General features: G+C 53.9%; 1 protein-coding gene across 3 annotated transcripts; it reads left to right on the plus strand.

Moving 5' to 3' along the window:
• Position 1: 1 nt before the first annotated feature.
• Positions 2-16,551, plus strand: LOC120921886 (zinc finger protein 691-like). 3 transcript variants are annotated; one of them, XM_040334382.1, is made up of 3 exons: positions 2-16; positions 7,784-7,969; positions 14,984-16,551. In XM_040334382.1, exon 3 carries the CDS (start codon positions 15,028-15,030, stop codon positions 16,480-16,482), a length of 1,455 nt encoding a protein of 484 aa, XP_040190316.1. In that variant the 5' UTR covers positions 2-16; positions 7,784-7,969; positions 14,984-15,027; the 3' UTR covers positions 16,483-16,551. The 3 variants fall into 3 exon arrangements, with proteins under 3 accessions (XP_040190316.1, XP_040190315.1, XP_040190314.1); XM_040334381.1 differs by lacking the exons at positions 2-16; positions 7,784-7,969 and adding an exon at positions 8,137-8,172 and having other exon boundaries at positions 14,984-15,253; positions 15,287-16,551; XM_040334380.1 differs by lacking the exons at positions 2-16; positions 7,784-7,969 and adding an exon at positions 8,137-8,172.
• Positions 16,552-22,206: the final 5,655 nt, after the last annotated feature.

Here is a 22,206-nt window from a genome sequence, read left to right on the forward strand (position 1 = left end):
AGACCTGACCGGAGAGGTGAGGAGGATTCTGGGAGGTCACATGACATCACTCTTATCTCTATTAATAATACAGACCTGACCGGAGAGGTGAGGAGGATTCTGGGAGGTCACATGACATCACTCTTATCTCTATTAATAATACACACACCTGACCGGAGAGGTGAGGAGGATTCTGGGAGGTCACATGACATCACTCTTATCTCTATTAATAATACACACACCTGACCGGAGAGGTGAGGAGGATTCTGGGAGGTCACATGACATCACTCTTATCTCTATTACTAATACACAGACCTGACCGGAGAGGTGAGGAGGATTCTGGGAGGACACATGACATCACTCTTATCTCTATTAATAATACAGACCTGACCGGAGAGGTGAGGAGGATTCTGGGAGGTCACATGACATCACTCTTATCTCTATTAATAATACACAGACCTGACCGTAGATGGGGAGGAGGAGCCGCGGGCGTAGATGGAAGGAGAAGCCGCGGGCGTAGATGGGAGGAGGAGCCCGCGGGTGAAAGCGGGAGGAGCCGAGGCAGGAGATGCGGTCGAAGGAGGAGCCGCGGGCGGGCGAAGGCTGGGAGGAGGAGCCGCGGGCGGAGGCTGGGAGGAGGAGCCAGATGGGGGGGAGGAGGAGCCGCGGGCGTAGATGGGGGGAGGAGCCGCGGGCGTAGATGGGGGGGGGAGCCGCGGGCGTAGATGGGGGGGGGGGAGGAGCCGCGGGCGTAGATGGGGGGGGGGAGGAGCCGCGGGCGTAGATGGGGAGGAGGAGCCGCGTGGGATAGATGGGGAGCCGCAGCCGCGGGGGTAGATGGGGAGGAGGAGCCGTGGGTGAAGGCAGGAGGAGGAGCCGCGGGCGAAAGCGGGAGGAGACGCGGGCGAAGGAGGAGCCGCGGGCGAGGCTGGGAAGAGGAGATGCGGGCGAAGGAGGAGCCGCGGGCGGGCGTAGATGGGGGGGGAGGGGGGGAGCCGCTGGCGTAGATGGGGGGGGGGGGGGGGTAGCTGCGGGGGTAGATGGGGAGGAGGAGCCGCGGGGGTAGATGGAGCCGTGGGTGAGGGCGGGAGGAGGAGCCGCGGGCGAAAGCGGGAGGAGACGCGGGCGAAGGAGGAGCCGCGGGCGAGGCTGGGAAGAGGAGATGCGGGCGAAGGAGGAGCCGCGGGCGGGCGTAGATGGGGGGGGAGGGGGGAGCCGCTGGCGTAGATGGGGGGGGGGGGGGGTAGCTGCGGGGGTAGATGGGGGGGAGGAGCCGCGGGGGTAGATGGAGCCGTGGGTGAGGGCGGGAGGAGGAGCCGCGGGCGAAAGCGGGAGGAGACGCGGGCGAAGGAGGAGCCATGGGCGGGCGAGGCTGGGAAGAGGAGACGCGGGCGAAGGAGGCGGCGCGGGCGGGCGAAGGCTGGGAGGAGGAGGCGCGGGCAGGCGAGGCTCGGAGGAGGAGCCGCGGGCGGAGGATGGGAGGAGGAGCCGTGGGCAGGCGAGGCTGGGAGGAGGAGCCGTGGGCGGGCGGAGGATGGGAGGAGGAGCCGTGGGCAGGCGAGGCTGGGAGGAGGAGCCGTGGGCGGGCGAAGGCTGGGAGGAGGAGCCGCGGGCGGGCGGAGGATGGGAGGAGGAGCCGTGGGCGGGCGGAGGATGGGAGGAGGAGCCGCGGTTGGAGGCTGGGAGGAGGAGTGTCCACATAAGTCGGGAGATTCATCTGGAGGAGCCGGCAATGACTGACCTATTTCCATGCAGAACCTATGAAAGGAATTTCAGGGACTTTAGACCCGGGATGGGGACCAATGCTGATCCTTCACGGCTTGAAGTAGAAACCCCTAAAAGGAACGGGGACCCCCAAGACGGGTGTCACTGCGTGGCTTGCAGATCCCTAGGGTTTGTGGGAAGACATAACAGTAGAGTGAGTGAGGAACTTGTATTGCGCTACACATGCGCACTGAATCGCCTCAAGGCGCTTGTTTCCATCCGTCCTTCACAAGGGGCGGGTCTTTAGTTTTTTCCGGAAGGCCGATGGTTTTCTTCCATGCGGATGTCCGTGGGTAGAACGTTCCGTAGCCGGGGTCCTTGGGCTGCAAATCTTCGTTCTCCCTTCGATTTGTAGCGGGACTCGGGGATGTGGAGGTTTTGGTTGGTTGATCGGAGAAACGCGATTGGGGGTGTGATGTTTTATTTTCTCGCACAAGTATTGAGGAGCGTTTCCTTGTGTGCACATGTGGGTGAGGGGGAGGGTCTTGAATGGGATCCGATCCTTCACAGTTAGCCAATGGAGTGTCCCCAGAGACGGGGTGATGGATTCCCAGGTTTTTTCCCCGTTACCAGTCTGGCTGCCGTGTTCTGGACGACTTGTAGGTGTGAAATCTGGTATTTCGGGAGTCTGTGTAGAGGGGGAGTCCTGTGTAGAGGGAGTCCTGTGTAGAGGGAGTCCCGTGTAGAGGGGGGAGTCCTGTGTAGAGGGGGGGAGTCCTGTGTAGAGGGGGAGTCCCGTGTAGAGGGGGGAGTCCTGTGTAGAGGGAGAGTCCTGTGTAGAGGGAGTCCCGTGTAGAGGGGGAGTCCTGTGTAGAGGGGGAGTCCTGTGTAGAGGGGGAGTCCCGTGTAGAGGGGGGAGTCCTGTGTAGAGGGGGAGGCCTGTGTAGAGGGGGAGTCCGTGTAGAGGGGGGAGTCCTGTGTAGAGGGAGAGTCCTGTGTAGAGGGAGTCCCGTGTAGAGGGGGAGTCCTGTGTAGAGGGGGAGTCCTGTGTAGAGGGGGAGTCCTGTGTAGAGGGGGAGTCCTGTGTAGAGGGGGAGTCCTGTGTAGAGGGGGAGTCCTGTGTAGAGGGGGAGTCCTGTGTAGAGAGGGAGTCCTGTGTAGAGGGGGGAGTCCTGTGTAGAGGGGGAGTCCTGTGTAGAGGGGGGAGTCCCGTGTAGAGGGGGAGTCCCGTGTAGAGGGGGGAGTCCTGTGTAGAGGGGGGAGTCCTGTGTAGAGGGGGGAGTCCTGTGTAGAGGGGGGAGTCCTGTGTAGAGGGGGGGAGTCCTGTGTAGAGGGGGAGTCCTGTGTAGAGGGGGAGTCCTGTGTAGAGGGGGGAGTCCTGTGTAGAGGGGGGAGTCCTGTGTAGAGGGGGAGTCCCGTGTAGAGGGGGGAGTCCTGTGTAGAGGGGGGAGTCCTGTGTAGAGGGAGTCCCGTGTAGAGGGGGAGTCCTGTGTAGAGGGGGAGTCCTGTGTAGAGGGGGAGTCCCGTGTAGAGGGGGGAGTCCTGTGTAGAGGGGGAGTCCTGTGTAGAGGGGGAGTCCCGTGTAGAGGGGGGAGTCCTGTGTAGAGGGAGAGTCCTGTGTAGAGGGAGTCCCGTGTAGAGGGGGAGTCCTGTGTAGAGGGGGAGTCCTGTGTAGAGGGGGAGTCCTGTGTAGAGGGGGAGTCCTGTGTAGAGGGGGAGTCCTGTGTAGAGGGGGAGTCCTGTGTAGAGGGGGAGTCCTGTGTAGAGAGGGAGTCCTGTGTAGAGGGGGGAGTCCTGTGTAGAGGGGGAGTCCTGTGTAGAGGGGGGAGTCCCGTGTAGAGGGGGAGTCCCGTGTAGAGGGGGGAGTCCTGTGTAGAGGGGGAGTCCTGTGTAGAGGGGGGAGTCCTGTGTAGAGGGGGGAGTCCTGTGTAGAGGGGGGAGTCCTGTGTAGAGGGGGAGTCCTGTGTAGAGGGGGAGTCCTGTGTAGAGGGGGGAGTCCTGTGTAGAGGGGGGAGTCCTGTGTAGAGGGGGGGGTCCTGTGTAGAGGGGGGAGTCCTGTGTAGAGGGGGGAGTCCTGTGTAGAGGGGGGAGTCCTGTGTAGAGGGGGGAGTCCTGTGTAGAGGGGGGAGTCCTGTGTAGAGGGGGGAGTCCTGTGTAGAGGGGGGAGTCCTGTGTAGAGGGGGGAGTCCTGTGTAGAGGGGGGAGTCCTGTGTAGCGGGGGTCCCGTGTAGAGGGAGCGCTGTGTAGGGGGGGTCCCGTGTAGAGGGGGGGTCCCGTGTAGAGGGGGGGTCCCGTGTAGGGGGGGTCCCGTGTAGGGGGGGTCCCGTGTAGGGGGGGGTCCCGTGTAGGGGGGGTCCCGTGTAGGGGGAGTCTGTGTAGTCGAGTCGGGGAATTGACGATTGTTCCCACCACTAGCACTGTGTCCTCTTCTGGGATGAAGAGGAGGAGTCTACGTAGCAGGCGGGGGAGATCCGCTGACTACTGATCCTATTTGTGCGTCCATCGTCATGCCGCAGTCAGACGGCTCCGAGGGTTTTGACTTTGGTTCTTGGGGGGATGGTCTGTCCAAGGATGGGGGAGGAGTCCATGAAGTCTTGGCTTTTGTCTTTCGGTTTGCGTGGAGGAGAAGTTCTGTTTTGGATCCATTGAGTTTGAGGGAGCTCTCCGTCATCCAATCATCGATCAATGCCAGGGAGCTCTCAGTCATCCAATCATCGATCAATGCCAGGGAGCTCTGTCATCCAATCATCGATCAATGCCAGGGAGCTCTCAGTCATCCAATCATCGATCAATGCCAGGGAGCTCTCAGTCATCCAATCATCGATCAATGCCAGGGAGCTCTCCGTCATCCAATCATCGATCAATGCCAGGGAGCTCTCAGTCATCCAATCATCGATCAATGCCAAGGAGCTCTCAGTCATCCAATCATCGATCAATGCCAGGGAGCTCTCCGTCATCCAATCATCGATCAATGCCAGGGAGCTCTCAGTCATCCAATCATCGATCAATGCCAGGGAGCTCTCAGTCATCCAATCATCGATCAATGCCAGGGAGCTCTCCGTCATCCAATCATCGATCAATGCCAGGGAGCTCTCCGTCATCCAATCATCGATCAATGCCAGGGAGCTCTCCGTCATCCAATCATCGATCAATGCCAGGGAGCTCTCAGTCATCCAATCATCGATCAATGCCAGGGAGCTCTCCGTCATCCAATCATCGATCAATGCCAGGGAGCTCTCTGTCATCCAATCATCGATCAATGCCAGGGAGCTCTCAGTCATCCAATCATCGATCAATGCCAGGGAGCTCTCTGTCATCCAATCATCGATCAATGCCAGGGAGCTCTCCGTCATCCAATCATCGATCAATGCCAGGGAGCTCTCAGTCATCCAATCATCGATCAATGCCAGGGAGCTCTCAGTCATCCAATCATCGATCAATGCCAGGGAGCTCTCAGTCATCCAATCATCGATCAATGCCAGGGAGCTCTCAGTCATCCAATCATCGATCAATGCCAGGGAGCTCTCAGTCATCCAATCATCGATCAATGCCAAGGAGCTCTCAGTCATCCAATCATCGATCAATGCCAGGGAGCTCTCAGTCATCCAATCATCGATCAATGCCAGGGAGCTCTCAGTCATCCAATCATCGATCAATGCCAGGGAGCTCTCCGTCATCCAATCATCGATCAATGCCAGGGAGCCCTCTGTCATCCAATCATCGATCAATGCCAGGGAGCTCTCAGTCATCCAATCGTCGATCAATGCCAGGGAGCTCTCAGTCATCCAATCGTCGATCAATGCCAGGGAGCTCTCAGTCATCCAATCATCGATCAATGCCAGGGAGCTCTCAGTCATCCAATCATCGATCAATGCCAGGGAGCTCTCAGTCATCCAATCATCGATCAATGCCAGGGAGGTCTCAGTCATCCAATCATCGATCAATGCCAGGGAGCTCTGTCATCCAATCATCGATCAATGCCAGGGAGCTCTCAGTCATCCAATCATCGATCAATGCCAGGGAGCTCTCAGTCATCCAATCATCGATCAATGCCAGGGAGCTCTCCGTCATCCAATCATCGATCAATGCCAGGGAGCTCTCAGTCATCCAATCATCGATCAATGCCAGGGAGCTCTCAGTCATCCAATCATCGATCAATGCCAGGGAGCTCTCAGTCATCCAATCATCCATCAATGCCAGGGAGCTCTCAGTCATCCAATCGTCGATCAATGCCAGGGAGCTCTCCGTCATCCAATCATCGATCAATGCCAGGGAGCTCTGTCATCCAATCATCGATCAATGCCAGGGAGCTCTCAGTCATCCAATCATCGATCAATGCCAGGGAGCTCTCCGTCATCCAATCATCGATCAATGTCAGTGTAGGAGTGGTGCAGAGATTCTGTTTGCTGATGATTATGAGGAGTGGGCGGAGGTAGATGTTGAAAAGCACGGGTGACGGGGGCGATCCTTGAGGGACTCCGCAAGAAATGGTGCGCGTCTCCGAGATGAAGCCTCCGCGTTTCACTGTCTGGGATCGATTCTCCAGGAAGGATGTGATCCAGGGTAGATCCCGAGTCTGTGACTCCGCCTACTTCTGTGAGACGATTGAGCAGTGTGGAAAGCTGCACTGAGGTCCAGGAGACACGATTCTCCGGCTTCGAGGGCGCCATCCCTTACTTTGAGAAGTGCCGTTTCTGTCCCGTGGCCTGGCCGGAAACCCGATTGTAGCGGCTCCATGAAGGATGTGATCCAGGGTAGATCCCGAGTCTGTGACTCCGCCTACTTCTGTGAGACGATTGAGCAGTGTGGAAAGCTGCACTGAGGTCCAGGAGACACGATTCTCCGGCTTCGAGGGCGCCATCCCTTACTTTGAGAAGGGCCGTTTCTGTCCCGTGGCCTGGCCGGAAACCCGATTGTAGCGGCTCCAGGAGTCCGAAGGGAGTTGTACTGCCGCTTTCTCCAGGATGTTGGAGACGGTGTTCCCGGTCTGCGGTAGTTCGGGTCTTGGGGGTCTTGGAGGTCTTTGGGGTTGAGTTTTCTTTAGGAGGGGTTTGATTATGCCTTGCTTGAGGGAGATCGGAAAACAATCCCTTCTTTGAACGATTGGTTTATGAGATGTGTTATGGGGGGGGGGGGGGTGATGTTCTCTCTCAGGGACTTCTGATGATGTTTTTGGTGATCGGGACCAGCGAGAAATTGTAGAATATTTGTATTGATTTCCTCTTCTTGCTTTGTGATGTTTGTTGTGTGGGGGTTTTTTTTTTCTGTTGAATTATTTCCCGAATGTTTTTGATCTTGTTGATAATTCATTACAGAATTCTTGAGTGGTTTTCTGGCGGCTCTAGGCAGGCTGGGTTCATAGTCTGAGCGACTAATTTGAAAGGTTCATGAGGTCGGTTTAGGGCTTTTGAGATGGTGGGGGAGGAGAATGAACCCTAACTTGTACCCCTGGGAGATGACATTCTGATAGACACCCCCACTTGAGAGCGCCCCATCACTGCGAGGGGGACTTGGTACCAAGTGTTTGCAATGAAACTGGGGGCCAGATTTGGGCTTGGAAACGAAGATTTGGGGGGGGGGGAACCTTTCATAGACCTTTGTCACCCTATGACGAGTGTCTTACTCTTATCACTGGGGTCCTACTAATGAAGGAGAGATCTTCCACTCCAGGCGTTATCTGTTGGAGGGGGCCTTCCACACAATACCGGGAGTGGGGGGTTATATGGGGGGTCTGCTAGGGTCTAGTCACCTGAAGGCGGGAGCATAGAACTCTTCTAAAGCCTCGTACACACGATGAGTTTTCCCAACGGAAAGAGCTTTTGGTTGGGAATCCCGGCCGTGTGTATGTTCCTCGTAGTTTTTCCGACGGGAAAACTGCCCAAAAACCGCCGGACAAAAAAGGAGAACCACGACGGAAAAAACGGTGAACTTTTGCCCGGCGTTTTTTGGGGAAAACTGCGATGGCGCATACACACGACCGGGATTCCAGGACAAAGCTGCGTCGCCGTTTTCCTGTCGGAAATCCCGTCCGTGTGTACAAAGGACTGTGCCTGGGGGGTGTGAAGCACTTCAGTGTTCATAAATTCATTTTATTTTGTAGGATTATATCGTTGTGAAGAAGCCCGGCGGACGCACAACCATCAGCAACAGACTTCAGGTGGTGGAAGGATTCTGTCGGAAGCAGAACAGCGTATTCGTTCCTCCGCCTCATTCCTCGCCATCTGAGAGGAGCGAAGAGAAGATCCTGAAACTGACCAATAAGATCACTGAGCTGCTGACAGGAGAGGTGAGGAGGATTCTGGGACATTATCCAGTAACAGACAAGGGGTGTGTCTGGATGGTGACTGTATCATTGTGTGTGTCAGGTTCCTATAAGGTGTCAGGATGTCACTGTCTATTTCTCCATGGAGGAGTGGGAGTATTTAGAAGGACACAAGGATCTCTACAAGGACGTCATGATGGACAATCAGCCGCCCCTCACATCACCGGGTAAGAGAGAAGCAGAACTGTCACTTTGTTTTCACTCTTCTACACCATTTATATACTGCCAATAGTTTACAGTATAAAGGAAGACCTTGCAGTTCCAATACAGTTCAATACAAGAGGGCTAGATGGGCCCTGCCCCTGAGAGCTCACAATCTAATAGGGAGGAGCATGTGATACAAAAGGAAATAACTGTGGGGGACTGATGAAGGTAAATTGTTGGGTGGAGGTGGGAAAGGTTTCCTAACCCTAAGGAATCACCTAAAGATGGACAGAAGGAGCCAGATGGATAGGGGGGAGAGTTCCAGAGGATAGGAGAGGTTCTGGAGAAGTCCTGGAGGTGAGCATTGGAGGAGGTGACAAAAGACATAGAGAGCAGGAGGTTCTGGAAAAAGCGGAGAACAACAATTGGCTATTAGGAGATGAGGTTGGTGATGTAGCCGGCGGTAGCGTTGTTGATGGCTTTGTAGGTGGTTGTTATTAGAGGGATTGGCAGAGAGGGGTGGAGGACACTGACTGGAGCCCGGTGGTGGGATTGGCAGAGAGGGATGGAGGTCAGTGGAGGGATTGGTAGAGAGGGGTGGAGGACACTATATGTAGACCAGTGGAGGACACTGAATGTAGACCAGTGGAGGGATTGGCAGAGAGGGGTGGAGGACACTGAATGGAGGGATTGGTAGAGAGGGGTGGAGGACACTGAATGGAGGTCAGTGGAGGGATTGGTAGAGAGAGATGGAGGACACTGAATGGAGGTCAGTGGAGGGATTGGTAGAGAGGGGTGGAGGACACTGAATGGAGGTCAGTGGAGGGATTGGTAGAGAGGGGTGGAGGACACTGAATGGAGACCAGTGGAGGGATTGGTAGAGAGGGGTGGAGGACACTGAATGGAGGCCAGTGGAGGGATTGGTAGAAAGGGGTGGAGGACACTGAATGGAGGTCAGTGGAGGGATTGGTAGAGAGGGGTGGAGGACACTGAATGGAGGTCAGTGGAGGGATTGGTAGAGAGGGGTGGAGGACACTGAATGGAGGTCAGTGGAGGGATTGGTAGAGAGGGGTGGAGGACACTGAATGAAGGTCAGTGGAGGGATTGGTAGAGAGGGGTGGAGGACACTGAATGGAGGTCAGTGGAGGGATTGGTAGAGAGGGTGGAGGACACTGAATGGAGGTCAGTGGAGGGATTGGTAGAGAGGGGTGGAGGACACTGAATGAAGGTCAGTGGAGGGATTGGTAGAGAGGGGTGGAGGACACTGAATGGAGGTCAGTGGAGGGATTGGTAGAGAGGGGTGGAGGACACTGAATGGAGGTCAGTGGAGGGATTGGTAGAGAGGGGTGGAGGACACTGAATGGAGGTCAGTGGAGGGATTGGTAGAGAGGGGTGGAGGACACTGAATGAAGGTCAGTGGAGGGATTGGTAGAGAGGGGTGGAGGACACTGAATGGAGGTCAGTGGAGGGATTGGTAGAGAGGGGTGGAGGACACTGAATGGAGGTCAGTGGAGGGATTGGTAGAGAGGGGTGGAGGACACTGAATGGAGACCAGTGGAGGGATTGGTAGAGAGGGGTGGAGGACACTGAATGGAGGTCAGTGGAGGGATTGGTAGAGAGGGGTGGAGGACACTGAATGGAGACCAGTGGAGGGATTGGTAGAGAGGGGTGGAGGACACTGAATGGAGACAGTGGAGGATTGGTAGAGAGGGATGGAGACAGTGGAGGATTGGTAGAGAGGGATGGAGGTCAGTAATGAGATGGGTCGAAGGTTCTTATTCCGTCTTCTCCTTGTATATAAATGAGTGTTGAGGATCTTGTGCCCATTACAGAACACGGGGTACTTTGTGACTAAGGTTATGCTGCCACCACCGGGCAAGGAACAAACAAAGGCAGGATTCCATGCCCAGGCACAACCCTTTCGGCCTCGTGTCCCTAGGTGATGACTGCATATGTTTCTCTGAAGGTTTTCTTTATCTTGGGCTTTAGTTCCGTATTTTTTGGCCTCTGTTGAACATGGGGGGGGGGGGGGGGGATCTTCATCCAGATAGGTTGTCAGCCATGAGGGACCCGTAACTGGACTCCATGCAGGAGAGGGACGGCCTGTAATGTTGGCACTGGATCCTGCAAGCATCGTACTCTGGATGACCTCGCTGGAAGAGTGCTTTACAGGTCCAGGGCAGCGATCTCTTCAGGGTAAGTTTTTGAGTCACAAGTGGGGGTGCTCTCCCTACCCCCTCCCCCCTTTTTTTTTATAAGGGGGGGGGTGTTGTAGGAACATCCTCTGGAGGAGGAAGCTGTTAAGGAACAGGAATCCTCTGTAGACAAGAGGAGGAGTCTCATGCCGCGTACACACCATCATTTTTCGGCATGTAGAAAAAACATTTTTTCCCAACTTGATCATTAAACGGCGTTGCCCGCACACCATCGTTTTTAAAAAATGCTCTAGCAAAGCGCGGTGACGTACGACGCACTATAAAGGGGAGGTTCCATGCGGATGGCGCCACCCTTGGGGCTGCTTTAGCTGATTCCGTGTTAGTAAAAGACGATTTGCGCTTTTCTGTCTGTTACAGCGTGATGAATGTGCGATCTCCATTATGAACGCTAGTTTTACCAGAACGAGCGCTCCCGTCTCATAACTTGCTTCTGAGCATGCGCGGGTTTAAAACGTCATTTTAGCCCACACACCATTATTTTTTACAACCCGAAAAAACGACATCGTTTAAAACGTTGTTAAAAAATGCAGCATGCTCCAATTTATTTATTTTTGTCGCTTTTCAGAATCCGAAAAATGATAAGAAACCCACACAATCGTTTTAAATGACGTTTTTTAAAAACGTTGTTTTTTTTCATGCCGAAAAATGATGGTGTGTACGCGGCCTCAGGATTCGGGACCCTCATACAGAAGACCATAGTGGCCAAAGATTCATCTTCTGGAAGGTGGTGAGATTTGGGTCCTGGCAATCGCCTAAACATCCCAAATCTGTTCCAGTGCCGCCGCCGTACGTACAGGAAGTGATGTGAGACAGCAAACCAGGCGGTGGAGGAGGAGTCCTACAAGAAATGTGGGCTCTCCAGCTTCTACCTGACCGCCATTTTCTCCTTGAATAGGACCCTGACAGTCCCGGTGAATGAAGTCTCGGTCTTGCCCTCCTGAAGACTTCTATCTCTGGTTGGAGCAGTGGGCGTTTTCTGAGCCCTTTCAGAAAAGTGTATTCTTCGTTCCAGAGACTCGGACTGAGAGTGTCTTGCCATTTGGCACTTCCAGAGACTCGGACCGAGGGTATCTTGCCATTTGGCACTTCCAGAGACTCGGACCGAGGGTATCTTGCCATTTAGCACTTCCAGAGACTCGGACCGAGGGTATCTTGCCATTTGGCACTTCCAGAGACTCAGACCGAGGGTATCTTGCCATTTGGCACTTCCAGAGACTCGGACCGACGGTGTCTTGCCATTTGGCACTTCCAGAGACTCGGACCGAGGGTATCTTGCCATTTGGCACTTCCAGAGACTCGGACCGAGGGTATCTTGCCATTTGGCACTTCCAGAGACTCGGACCGAGGGTATCTTGCCATTTGGCACTTCCAGAGACTCGGACTGAGGGTATCTTGCCATTTGGCACTTCCAGAGATTAGGACCGAGGGTATCTTGCCATTTGGCACTTCCTGGACAGCCTTGGGTCTCTCAGTGGAAAACTTGACGTTCCCATTGGACATGGTGTCCACATGAAATGGATCCTATGGCTTCAATGTTCGTCAGTGGAACTTTTCTGCAATAAGAAACTCCAGAGGCTGCCCTTTGAGGGTGAATGCTTGTTTGCACCACCCTTGGATGGCAAGTCCCAGTTCCAATAGAAGTGGTGGACCCCCCAAGTCCTTCAAGTCTGGAGGCTAATCCTCTTGACAGTGAAGGGGAACCCTTACTTGTGCAGTTGGAGGGGGATGTATATTTGCCTTCATGTGCCATCTAGACTCAGAAAGTCATAGATTGGTTCTGCAGCGTGGTGTCCAGAGGCTACAGGCTGGAGGTTTACTGCCCCCCCCCCCCACGCTTTATTAGCACAAAGGCATCTTTGAATCCACAAAAAAAGACTGTTGTATTTGCGGTTCTGGAAAGGATACTTGTCCCAAGGGGTTATCACTCCTGTGGCGGCAGAGAAGAAATTTCGACTTCTATTCCAACTTGATTATGGTTCCTAAACCAAGTGTCCTCCCTGTTCTGGACATCAAGGGTCTCAAGTCCCTAAAGATACAGAAATTCAAGATGAAGTCTAGCTGGTCATTACCGTGGCTCACAGGATCTTGGAGTTGGTCATGATGGTGCAGCCTCACCAGCGGTTTACGTGGTTCACCGTGGAATATCCACCACTACCTGTTTGCTGTGTTGCTGTTTGGCCTTTCGACTCCGAGTGTCTAACATGTGATGGCTTTGATTTTGGGGTTGTTGAGAACCGGGGGGGGGGGTATCGGCTTTCTTAAGGAGCAATGAGTTGAGAAGCTGACCTCAAATGTCCAGCAGACAGCGCAGGTCCTGGAAAGGTTCAGAAGTTGTCTTTAGTCCTCAATGGTGCACGGCTGAAGGTAAGGGTCTGTTTCGGGGTGCTGGCGACGATGATAGTCTCCTTATGATATAGCCCCATATGTTTATTTCAGGGCTCTTCAACCAAAGATCCTGTTGGTTTGGGACAAGTATCATTCGTCCTTGGATCAGCCAATTCATCCGACTCCCAAGACCACGCGGGCTCTGGAAAGGTGAAGTTCCAGGTAGATGATGGATGCCAGGAGATCCTTCCAATGAATTTGTTGAAGGATTCGGCCCTGTTTTAGCTGGGAAGGTGTTTGGAGAAGCCCTTGGTACAGGGAATGTGGTTGTCCAAGGAGCAGAAGTTGCTGATCAAAATTCTGGTGATTTTTTGGCTGGTTCTTTTGTTCTGTCTGCCTTCAGCACCATCGGGATGCAGTCAGAAAATGCCATGGTAGTGACATCATTACTATCAATGAGGGACAAGAAGTTGAAGACCTTGTCATTAGCAGAACTTACCATTGCTGTTCACTTTTCTGGAGTAGAAAATTGTCCGGCGGACTTTCTCTGGGAGAATAGGTCCTACGGGGTCCGGAGGTGGATCTCTTCCTGTTTGTGTCCTGAACCCGGGATGTTCCTGATCTATGCCTTTCCTACACTTCAGCTTCTTCCTTACCTGTTGTGCGGGATAAAGGTGGAGGACATCCCGGGATTCTGATCACACCTGCTTGGCCAGGAAGACTGTGGTATGGCAATATTGTAGATCTCTTGGCAGACAAGCCTTGGAATCTTCCAGATTTTTCCAGTTTCTGTTTTTTAGCATTGCAGATGAAGACCAGTCCTGAGGGATAGAGGGGTTATCCCTACAGGGGGGGCAGGAAGGTGTACCACCATATATAGAGAAGGCTTATTTAGTACATTTTGTCTTTTCTCCAGTATGGTGTGGAGATTTCTCCGGCTTTAAGTACCATTGATCATGGCCTTGGCCATTCTGTTTCAAAGACCCATCGTGTCTCATTCCTTGGTTCGGATTGTTCCACCTGTGTGCCTCCCGGGACCTTATCTTGGTCCTGTCTGTTTTTCAGACTTTTTGTCTTTTGAATTTCTCCAAGATCCACTTTTTGCTCCTTTGTGGGCAAGGTTGTCTTTTTAGTGGCCATTACCGTGGCTCACAGGATCTTGAGTTGGCTGTACCTTCCTCCAAGGAACCTTCCCTGGTTCTTCACTAGGATAAGGTGGTGTTGAGACCTCGATTTCCCCCCCCCCCCCCCTTCTGACCTAAGGTGGTTTCTTCATTCCACCTGAATCGGGACATTTTGTTGCCACCCTTTTGTCCTCATCTTAAGCATCCTTTACTTTTTGAATATTGGTCGAGTTGTCTTCGTTTATCTGAATTCTACAGATTCGTTTCGACATCTGATTCCTCAAGGACGTTTGTAAGGATCGGGCGGATTTCTCCACTCATTCCTCAGGCCTGTGGCATCCAGAGCAGGCTTCCTCCTTTCCTGATGAAGGACCATTTCCCCAGGAGAGTCGCTGCTTCCTGCATTATTGGGCAAAGCTCTGGTTGAAGGTTGTAGGGCGACTATCTGGTCTTCTCTTCACATTTTACTAAATTCTCCCAAGTAGATGTCCACCTTTTGGGTGGAAGGTCTTGCAGGTGGCTGGTAATAAGGGGTTCCCTTATTCTGTTTTTGGCCGTGTTGCCCATTCTTTTATCTTCCATGTTTTAGGACATCCCAAGTAGTCACATGTATGGATTCCTCTGTGTCCTGTGATTTCTCCATTAAGAAATTTAGAGTTACCTGTAAAAATCCCTTTCTTGGAATATATCACAAGACACGGAGATCCCTCCACTCTTCTCTGTTCCTCATTGCTTGCTGGGAGGGCTTATACCTGGGCGGTGTCCATTCACCTGAAGGTGGCAGCATAACCCAGGTAGTCATGAATATCTATATCTGCTGTATCCTGAGATACTCCAAGTAAAATCCTCATTTTCTGATTGTATGATTGTCAGTTCCAAAGACTGAACTCCTAGTTAGGACTAGAGAACCTTCTAGATGAGTCTAATCCCACATCTACAGATCATGGTGGTCTTCTGCCAGCAAAGGGTTCCGTACTTCTGTCATGAAGGTCTTAGAATCATTGTATATTTAAAAGTGATGGGAGGAAAAATACAGAATAGTCGTTCTGTTTTCTTAATATATAAGGTTTTATTTTATCTTTTTATTGTTTTTTTTGTAAAGATCTATGTTTGTCTTGATGTTTCCTGAAAATGAACCCCAATAACTGAGTACATTTTGTTTCTGTCAGATGGCTGTGAGAACCAACCTGATTCTGGAGATCGTTACTTCCCCATGGTGACATCAGACACTGAAACAGACGATAGTATGGTTATTGATGAGGGGCCGGAGAGTATAGATCCATATGAAGACGGCCCAGGGCCACAGGGCATAGATCCATATGAAGACGGCCCAGGGCCACAGGGCATACATCCATATGAAGAAGGCCCAGGGCCACAGGGCATACATCCATATGAAGAAGGCCCAGGGCCACAGGGCATACATCCATATGAAGACACAGGGCCACAGGATATCAACTCCTATGAAGACACAGGGCCACAGGATATCGACTCCTATGAAGACATGGGGCTTGAAATCATATATCCTTATCATGGAGACATGGAGCCCGAAGGCTTAGACCCGTATGAAGGAGATACAGGGCCGAAGGGCATTGACCCGTATGAAGGAGATACAGGGTCGGAGGCCATAGACCTGTATGAAGGAGATACAGGGCCGAAGGGCATTGACCCGTATAAAAGAGGACCAGGAATGGAGCGCATAGACCCGTATGAAGGACATACGGGGCCAAAGGGCAAAGACCCGTGTAAAGTAGCCACAACTACGAGCTCAATGAAAGGTTTTCCAATCCGAATTAAACAGGAGCCCGTGTCCGATGAAGACGACGGCGTTGCCGGTAAGAACTTTTCAAACCAAATTGCATACAGTTGTGTTCGCATTAAGGAAGAACCCCAGATGTATGTAGAAGTGAAAATTCCCAGTGAGGGCGAAGACCGAACCCCACAGGCATATTGCCACATTAAGGTGGAGACTGTACCAGCTGAGGAAGCGGATCCACCCACCCCCATCATTTCTACCCCCGGTGATCAGGGACATTCCACAGCCGCCCACATCAAGGAGGAGCCAGTAGCTTTTCGCAATGTGTCGGACGTTTCTCAGCAGGCCAATCCTACACCTGAGCAACCCTCAAAGGGCGCGGCGCAGACCACATCCTATAAAGTAGAGACAAGGGACAAGGCGCCAGAGAAGGCTTCTGACAATTCCTCGTTGTATAGCGTCCGGCAGAAGGAAGATTCCATGGAGATCCTCTACCATTGTCCCAGCTGCTTTAAAGGATTCTCCAGTAACTTGGACCTTGCCCGCCACCAAGTCATCCACACCGTGAGTAAGCTCTTTATCTGTTCCTTGTGTGGTAAGAGCTTCACCGAGATGTCCTTCCTGGTCAAACACCAAGTCATCCACACCGACCTCAAGCTGTGCGTCTGTCCCGTGTGTGGGGGGTGTTTCTACAGCGAGACCTCCCTGGCCAAGCACCAGAAAACACATTCGTTGCCTTTGTTCTGCTCTACGTGTGGGAAATGTTTCTTTAATAAGACGGAGCTGGCCATGCATGAGAGGAAACACTCGGGGGAAAGGCCCTTTGGGTGCCACGTCTGCGGCAAACATTTCATAGCAAAGTCCGTTCTCAACAAACACATGATGATCCACGGCCCGACGGATATAGCAAAATGATTGGTCCATTTCACATTGTCCCCCATCCACTTGTATCACGTTTTATTTATTAAAGGTTTTTCCACAGCTCCCTTGTGTGTGTATGGAAATCTGACGAGGGCCCCGCATGTGGCAAGCCAGGAGCCGAAAGAGTGGATGTAACCCCCACAGAGTATAAGATTTCCTGTCATCTGTGCCCCGAGTTATTCCAGCTCTGAGCAATCCTCTTTTATTGTTCAGTGAGAGGAAAACCTTAGTCCGTTCTTCCCCCTTGCTGTGAGTGACGGGTGATTTACATATCTCATGTATGGAAATCTGACGAGGGCCCCGCATGTGGCAAGCCAGGAGCCGAAATATTTACCCTTAGAGTGGATGTACACCCCCACAGAGTATAAGATTTCCTATCATCTGTGCCCCGTCTTGCCACACAGAGTTAATCCAGCTCTGAGCAATCCTCTTTTATTGTTCAGTGAGAGGAAAACCTTAGTCCCTTCTTCCCCCTTGCTGTGAGTGACGGGTGATTTACATATCTCATACACTAGCCTGGAGACAGGCATTCATTTTTCACTTCCCACCCCTTTTCTGAAGTCATGTGGTTACTTTTCTGGATTTTGATTGGATGTTAGTGATCATCGCAGAAGTCAGTGTAAGTAATACACAGGACAAAATGCATGTTGACAAGGGGAGTGTAGAGGAGGGCGGGGAGTCTACCGACATCACGACTCCACCCACCGAGCTCCAGACATCACGACTCCACCCACAGAATCTGCAGTCTACAGACAGAGGGGAGACATGTGACAGGTAAGGACACATGGAGGAGGCGTCTATATCCTTATAGATCAGCACTATGGCAGGATGAGAGGGCTTTACATCCACTTGGGTGGGGGGGGGGGGTCTCAAACTGGCGGGAGTCATGCTTGTAACTGTCGGCCTTGCAATGCCTCATGGGACTTGTAGTTCTGCAACAGTTGGAGAGCCACCAATTGACCCCTAAAGAAGACCGTATGATCCTATTGGACGTCACGCCTGCAGTGATGGTTTGGGAGGGGGGAAGGTATTCGGACGGCCCGTGTGGTCATGTTCACTAATGGAACGGAGGCGGGAGAATCACGAGAGTGTCTCTCACCCGATTGGCTGGAGATGGAGAAGTAACCCCTTCAAAGGTTGGCTCACGGCCCAGGAGGTGGGTCTCCAACCACGAGATCGACTCCCCGATTCCACCCCCCCCCCCCCCCCCATAAAGGGCCATGATGAGTACGCTGCTGGAAACGCATGTATTCCTCCGCGCCCCTCCTCTCCCGCTCGGTGTGTTCCTCCGCGCCCCTCCTCTCCCGCTCGGTGTGTTCCTCCGCGCCCCTCCTCTCCCGCTCGGTGTGTTCCTCCGCGCCCCTCCTCTCCCGCTCGGTGTGTTCCTCCGCGCCCCTCCTCTCCCGCTCGGTGTGTTCCTCCGCGCCCCTCCTCTCCCGCTCGGTGTGTTCCTCCGCGCCCCTCCTCTCCCGCTCGGTGTGTTCCTCCGCGCCCCTCCTCTCCCGCTCGGTGTGTTCCTCCGCGCCCCTCCCCTCCCGCTCGGTGTGTTCCTCCGCGCCCCTCCTCTCCCGCTCGGTGTGTTCCTCCGCGCCCCTCCTCTCCCGCTCGGTGTGTTCCTCCGCGCCCCTCCTCTCCCGCTCGGTGTGTTCCTCCGCGCCCCTCCTCTCCCGCTCGGTGTGTTCCTCCGCGCCCCTCCTCTCCCGCTCGGTGTGTTCCTCCGCGCCCCTCCTCTCCCGCTCGGTGTGTTCCTCCGCGCCCCTCCCCTCCCGCTCGGTGTGTTCCTCCGCGCCCCTCCTCTCCCGCTCGGTGTGTTCCTCCGCGCCCCTCCTCTCCCGCTCGGTGTGTTCCTCCGCGCCCCTCCTCTCCCGCTCGGTGTGTTCCTCCGCGCCCCTCCTCTCCCGCTCGGTGTGTTCCTCCGCGCCCCTCCTCTCCCGCTCGGTGTGTTCCTCCGCGCCCCTCCTCTCCCGCTCGGTGTGTTCCTCCGCGCCCCTCCTCTCCCGCTCGGTGTGTTCCTCCGCGCCCCTCCTCTCCCGCTCGGTGTGTTCCTCCGCGCCCCTCCTCTCCCGCTCGGTGTGTTCCTCCGCGCCCCTCCTCTCCCGCTCGGTGTGTTCCTCCGCGCCCCTCCCCTCCCGCTCGGTGTGTTCCTCCGCGCCCCTCCCCTCCCGCTCGGTGTGTTCCTCCGCGCCCCTCCCCTCCCGCTCGGTGTGTTCCTCCGCGCCCCTCCCCTCCCGCTCGGTGTGTTCCTCCGCGCCCCTCCTCTCCCGCTCGGTGTGTTCCTCCGCGCCCCTCCTCTCCCGCTCGGTGTGTTCCTCCGCGCCCCTCCTCTCCCGCTCGGTGTGTTCCTCCGCGCCCCTCCTCTCCCGCTCGGTGTGTTCCTCCGCGCCCCTCCTCTCCCGCTCGGTGTGTTCCTCCGCGCCCCTCCTCTCCCGCTCGGTGTGTTCCTCCGCGCCCCTCCCGATCGGTGTATTCCTCGGCGCCCCTCCTCTCCCGATCGGTGGGTGCCTGTGGTTAGGAGATGTTTGGGAAAGAGTCCGCCTGGCCCAAAGTGTAGCACGGCTCTGTCCATACTGCTGGTCTAAGATGGAATGGAGAGGAAAACACACAACACCTCCCTCCCATTATATCTCTATAATGTGGGGGGAGGGGATTTGTAGTGCGGCAGAGCTGATTACACTACTTGGGGCTTCAATGCAGCAAAGACACAGGAAGTTAGGAGATCAGTGGGTTTCTGGCAGGATCACAACTGATCTACACCGTTTTCTCCATGGGTAGTGAGAATCACTGATAAATGTAGACAGACCCGCCCACGAGGGGAAGAAGCAAAACCCCCTAATGGGGGCGGGGCCCTGCATACCCAATGTCACATCGGGACCTGCCTCTGTGTTCCAATGGGATGCGCGGCACACGCGGAGTACAATGTGTGGACCTCGCCTACTTACCTCTCTGATACACAATTCCCGGATGTGCGCTCAGCAGTGCTTATTACCACCGTTCATCTCACTTGGGGGTCCCTTTCAAATATTGACTGCTTGAGAACCTCGAATACATCGACGCGTTTCAGGAGAAAGGCTCCTCCCCCTTCTGGGCGTCTGAGTCCAGAGGTTAGGAATGTCAGCGCACCCTAGTGGCAGCGAGCCTTAGGTGCTCCTAACCACACATCCAGGGAGGTGAAGATCTGCAAGTCTATACAGAGGGGGAGGTACCGATCGTCTCCCCTGCAGATTGTTACATAGAAATGAAGGGTCTATAATTCCTCTCATAGGTGATAGAGACAGAATACCAACCAAAACTCCAGAGAGGTCACATGATACAAATGGAGGAAAATAAGTATTTGACCCCCTTAGTAGTTGGGGGAGGTTCCTTAGTAGTTGGGGGAGGTTCCTTGTTGGGAAGCACAGAGGTCAGACGTTTCTTGTAGTTGGGGGAGGTCCCTTAGTAGTTGGGGGAGGTCCCTTAGTAGTTGGGGGAGGTCCCTTAGTAGTTGGGGGAGGTCCCTTAGTAGTTGGGGGAGGTTCCTTGGTAGTTAGGGGGAGGTTCCTTGGTAGTTGGGGGAGGTTCCTTGGTAGTTGGGGGAAGTTCCTTAGTAGTTGGGGGAGGGTCCTTGTTGGGAAGCACAGAGGTCAGACGTTTCTTGTAGTTGGTGATCAGGTCTCCACACATCTCAGGAGGGATTTTCTCTTCTTTACAGATCTTCTCTCAATCCTCGAAGTTTCAGCTCCTCCTCCATACATTTTCTATGGGATTAAGGTCTGGAGACCGGCTAGGCCACTCCATCACCTTCATGTGCTTCTTCTTGAGCCCCTTTGTTCTGTCTGAGGGAAGGTTCTCCTCCGAGATCTTACAATACGTGGCCCCGCCCATTGGCCCCTCAATGCGGCAATGTCGGCCTGGACCTTTATCAGAGGAACCCCCCAAATCCTCATGTCCCCCCCCCCCCGTGTGACTGTAGGGATGGAGTTCTTAGGGTCATAGTCACCATTCTTCCTCCTCCTCAGGAAGACACAAGTACAGAACGTCTGAAGTCTCAAATGAACATCTAAATGATTCAGAGAAGATCGGGAGAAAGTTCTGAGGTCAGAGAAGATTGGGAGAAAGTTGTGAGGTCAGAGAAGATCGGGAGGAAGTTGTGAGGTCAGAGAAGATCGGGAGGAAGTTGTGAGGTCAGAGAAGATCGGGGGAAAGTTGTGAGGTCAGAGAAGATCGGGGGGAAAGTTGTGAGGTCAGAGAAGATCGGGGGGAAAGTTGTGAGGTCAGAGAAGATCGGGAGGAAGTTGTGAGGTCAGAGAAGATCGGGAGGAAGTTGTGAGGTCAGAGAAGATCGGGGGAAAGTTGTGAGGTCAGAGAAGATCGGGGGAAAGTTGTGAGGTCAGAGAAGATCGGGGGAAAGTTGTGAGGTCAGAGAAGATCGGGAGAAAGTTGTGAGGTCAGAGAAGATCGGGAGGAAGTTGTGAGGTCAGAGAAGATCGGGAGAAAGTTGTGAGGTCAGAGAAGATCGGGGGAAAGTTGTGAGGTCAGAGAAGATCGGGGGAAAGTTGTGAGGTCAGAGAAGATCGGGGGAAAGTTGTGAGGTCAGAGAAGATCGGGGGAAAGTTGTGAGGTCAGAGAAGATCGGGAGAAAGTTGTGAGGTCAGAGAAGATCGGGAGGAAGTTGTGAGGTCAGAGAAGATCGGGAGAAAGTTGTGAGGTCGGAGAAGATCGGGAGAAAGTTGTGAGGTCGGAGAAGATCGGGAGAAAGTTGTGAGGTCGGAGAAGATCGGGAGAAAGTTGTGAGGTCGGAGAAGATCGGGAGAAAGTTGTGAGGTCGGAGAAGATCGGGAGAAAGTTGTGAGGTCGGAGAAGATCGGGAGAAAGTTGTGAGGTCGGAGAAGATCGGGAGGAAGTTGTGAGGTCGGAGAAGATCGGGAGAAAGTTGTGAGGTCGGAGAAGATCGGGAGAAAGTTGTGAGGTCGGAGAAGATCGGGAGAAAGTTGTGAGGTCGGAGAAGATCGGGAGAAAGTTGTGAGGTCGGAGAAGATCGGGAGGAAGTTGTGAGGTCGGAGAAGATCGGGAGGAAGTTGTGAGGTCGGAGAAGATCGGGAGGAAGTTGTGAGGTCGGAGAAGATCGGGAGGAAGTTGTGAGGTCGGAGAAGATCGGGAGGAAGTTGTGAGGTCGGAGAAGATCGGGGGAAAGTTCTGAGGTCGGAGAAGATCGGGAGGAAGTTGTGAGGTCGGAGAAGATCGGGAGAAAGTTGTGAGGTCGGAGAAGATCGGGAGAAAGTTGTGAGGTCGGAGAAGATCGGGAGAAAGTTGTGAGGTCGGAGAAGATCGGGAGAAAGTTGTGAGGTCGGAGAAGATCGGGAGAAAGTTGTGAGGTCGGAGAAGATCGGGAGAAAGTTGTGAGGTCGGAGAAGATCGGGAGAAAGTTGTGAGGTCGGAGAAGATCGGGAGAAAGTTGTGAGGTCGGAGAAGATCGGGAGAAAGTTGTGAGGTCAGAGAAGATCGGGGGGAAAGTTGTGAGGTCAGAGAAGATCGGGGGAAAGTTGTGAGGTCAGAGAAGATCGGGGGAAAGTTGTGAGGTCAGAGAAGATCGGGGGAAAGTTCTGAGGTCACATGAGACCGAAATTCATCTCTTTGGCATCAACTCGACCCTACAGTCACACGGGGGGGGGGGAGGGGGAAACATGAGGATTTGGGGGGTTCCTCTGATAAAGGTCCAGGCCGACTTTGCCGCATTGAGGG

This window comes from Rana temporaria, assembly GCF_905171775.1.
Source record: "Rana temporaria chromosome 8 unlocalized genomic scaffold, aRanTem1.1 chr8a, whole genome shotgun sequence".
Classification (NCBI taxonomy): domain Eukaryota; kingdom Metazoa; phylum Chordata; class Amphibia; order Anura; family Ranidae; genus Rana; species Rana temporaria.

Coding starts and splice junctions, on each gene's coding strand:
- LOC120921886 (XM_040334380.1), top strand. CDS start 8,139: ATGATGGACAATCAGCCGCCCCTCACATCACCGG. Junction 8,173..14,983: donor GCCGCCCCTCACATCACCGG/GTAAGAGAGAAG, acceptor TGTTTCTGTCAG/ATGGCTGTGAGAACCAACCT.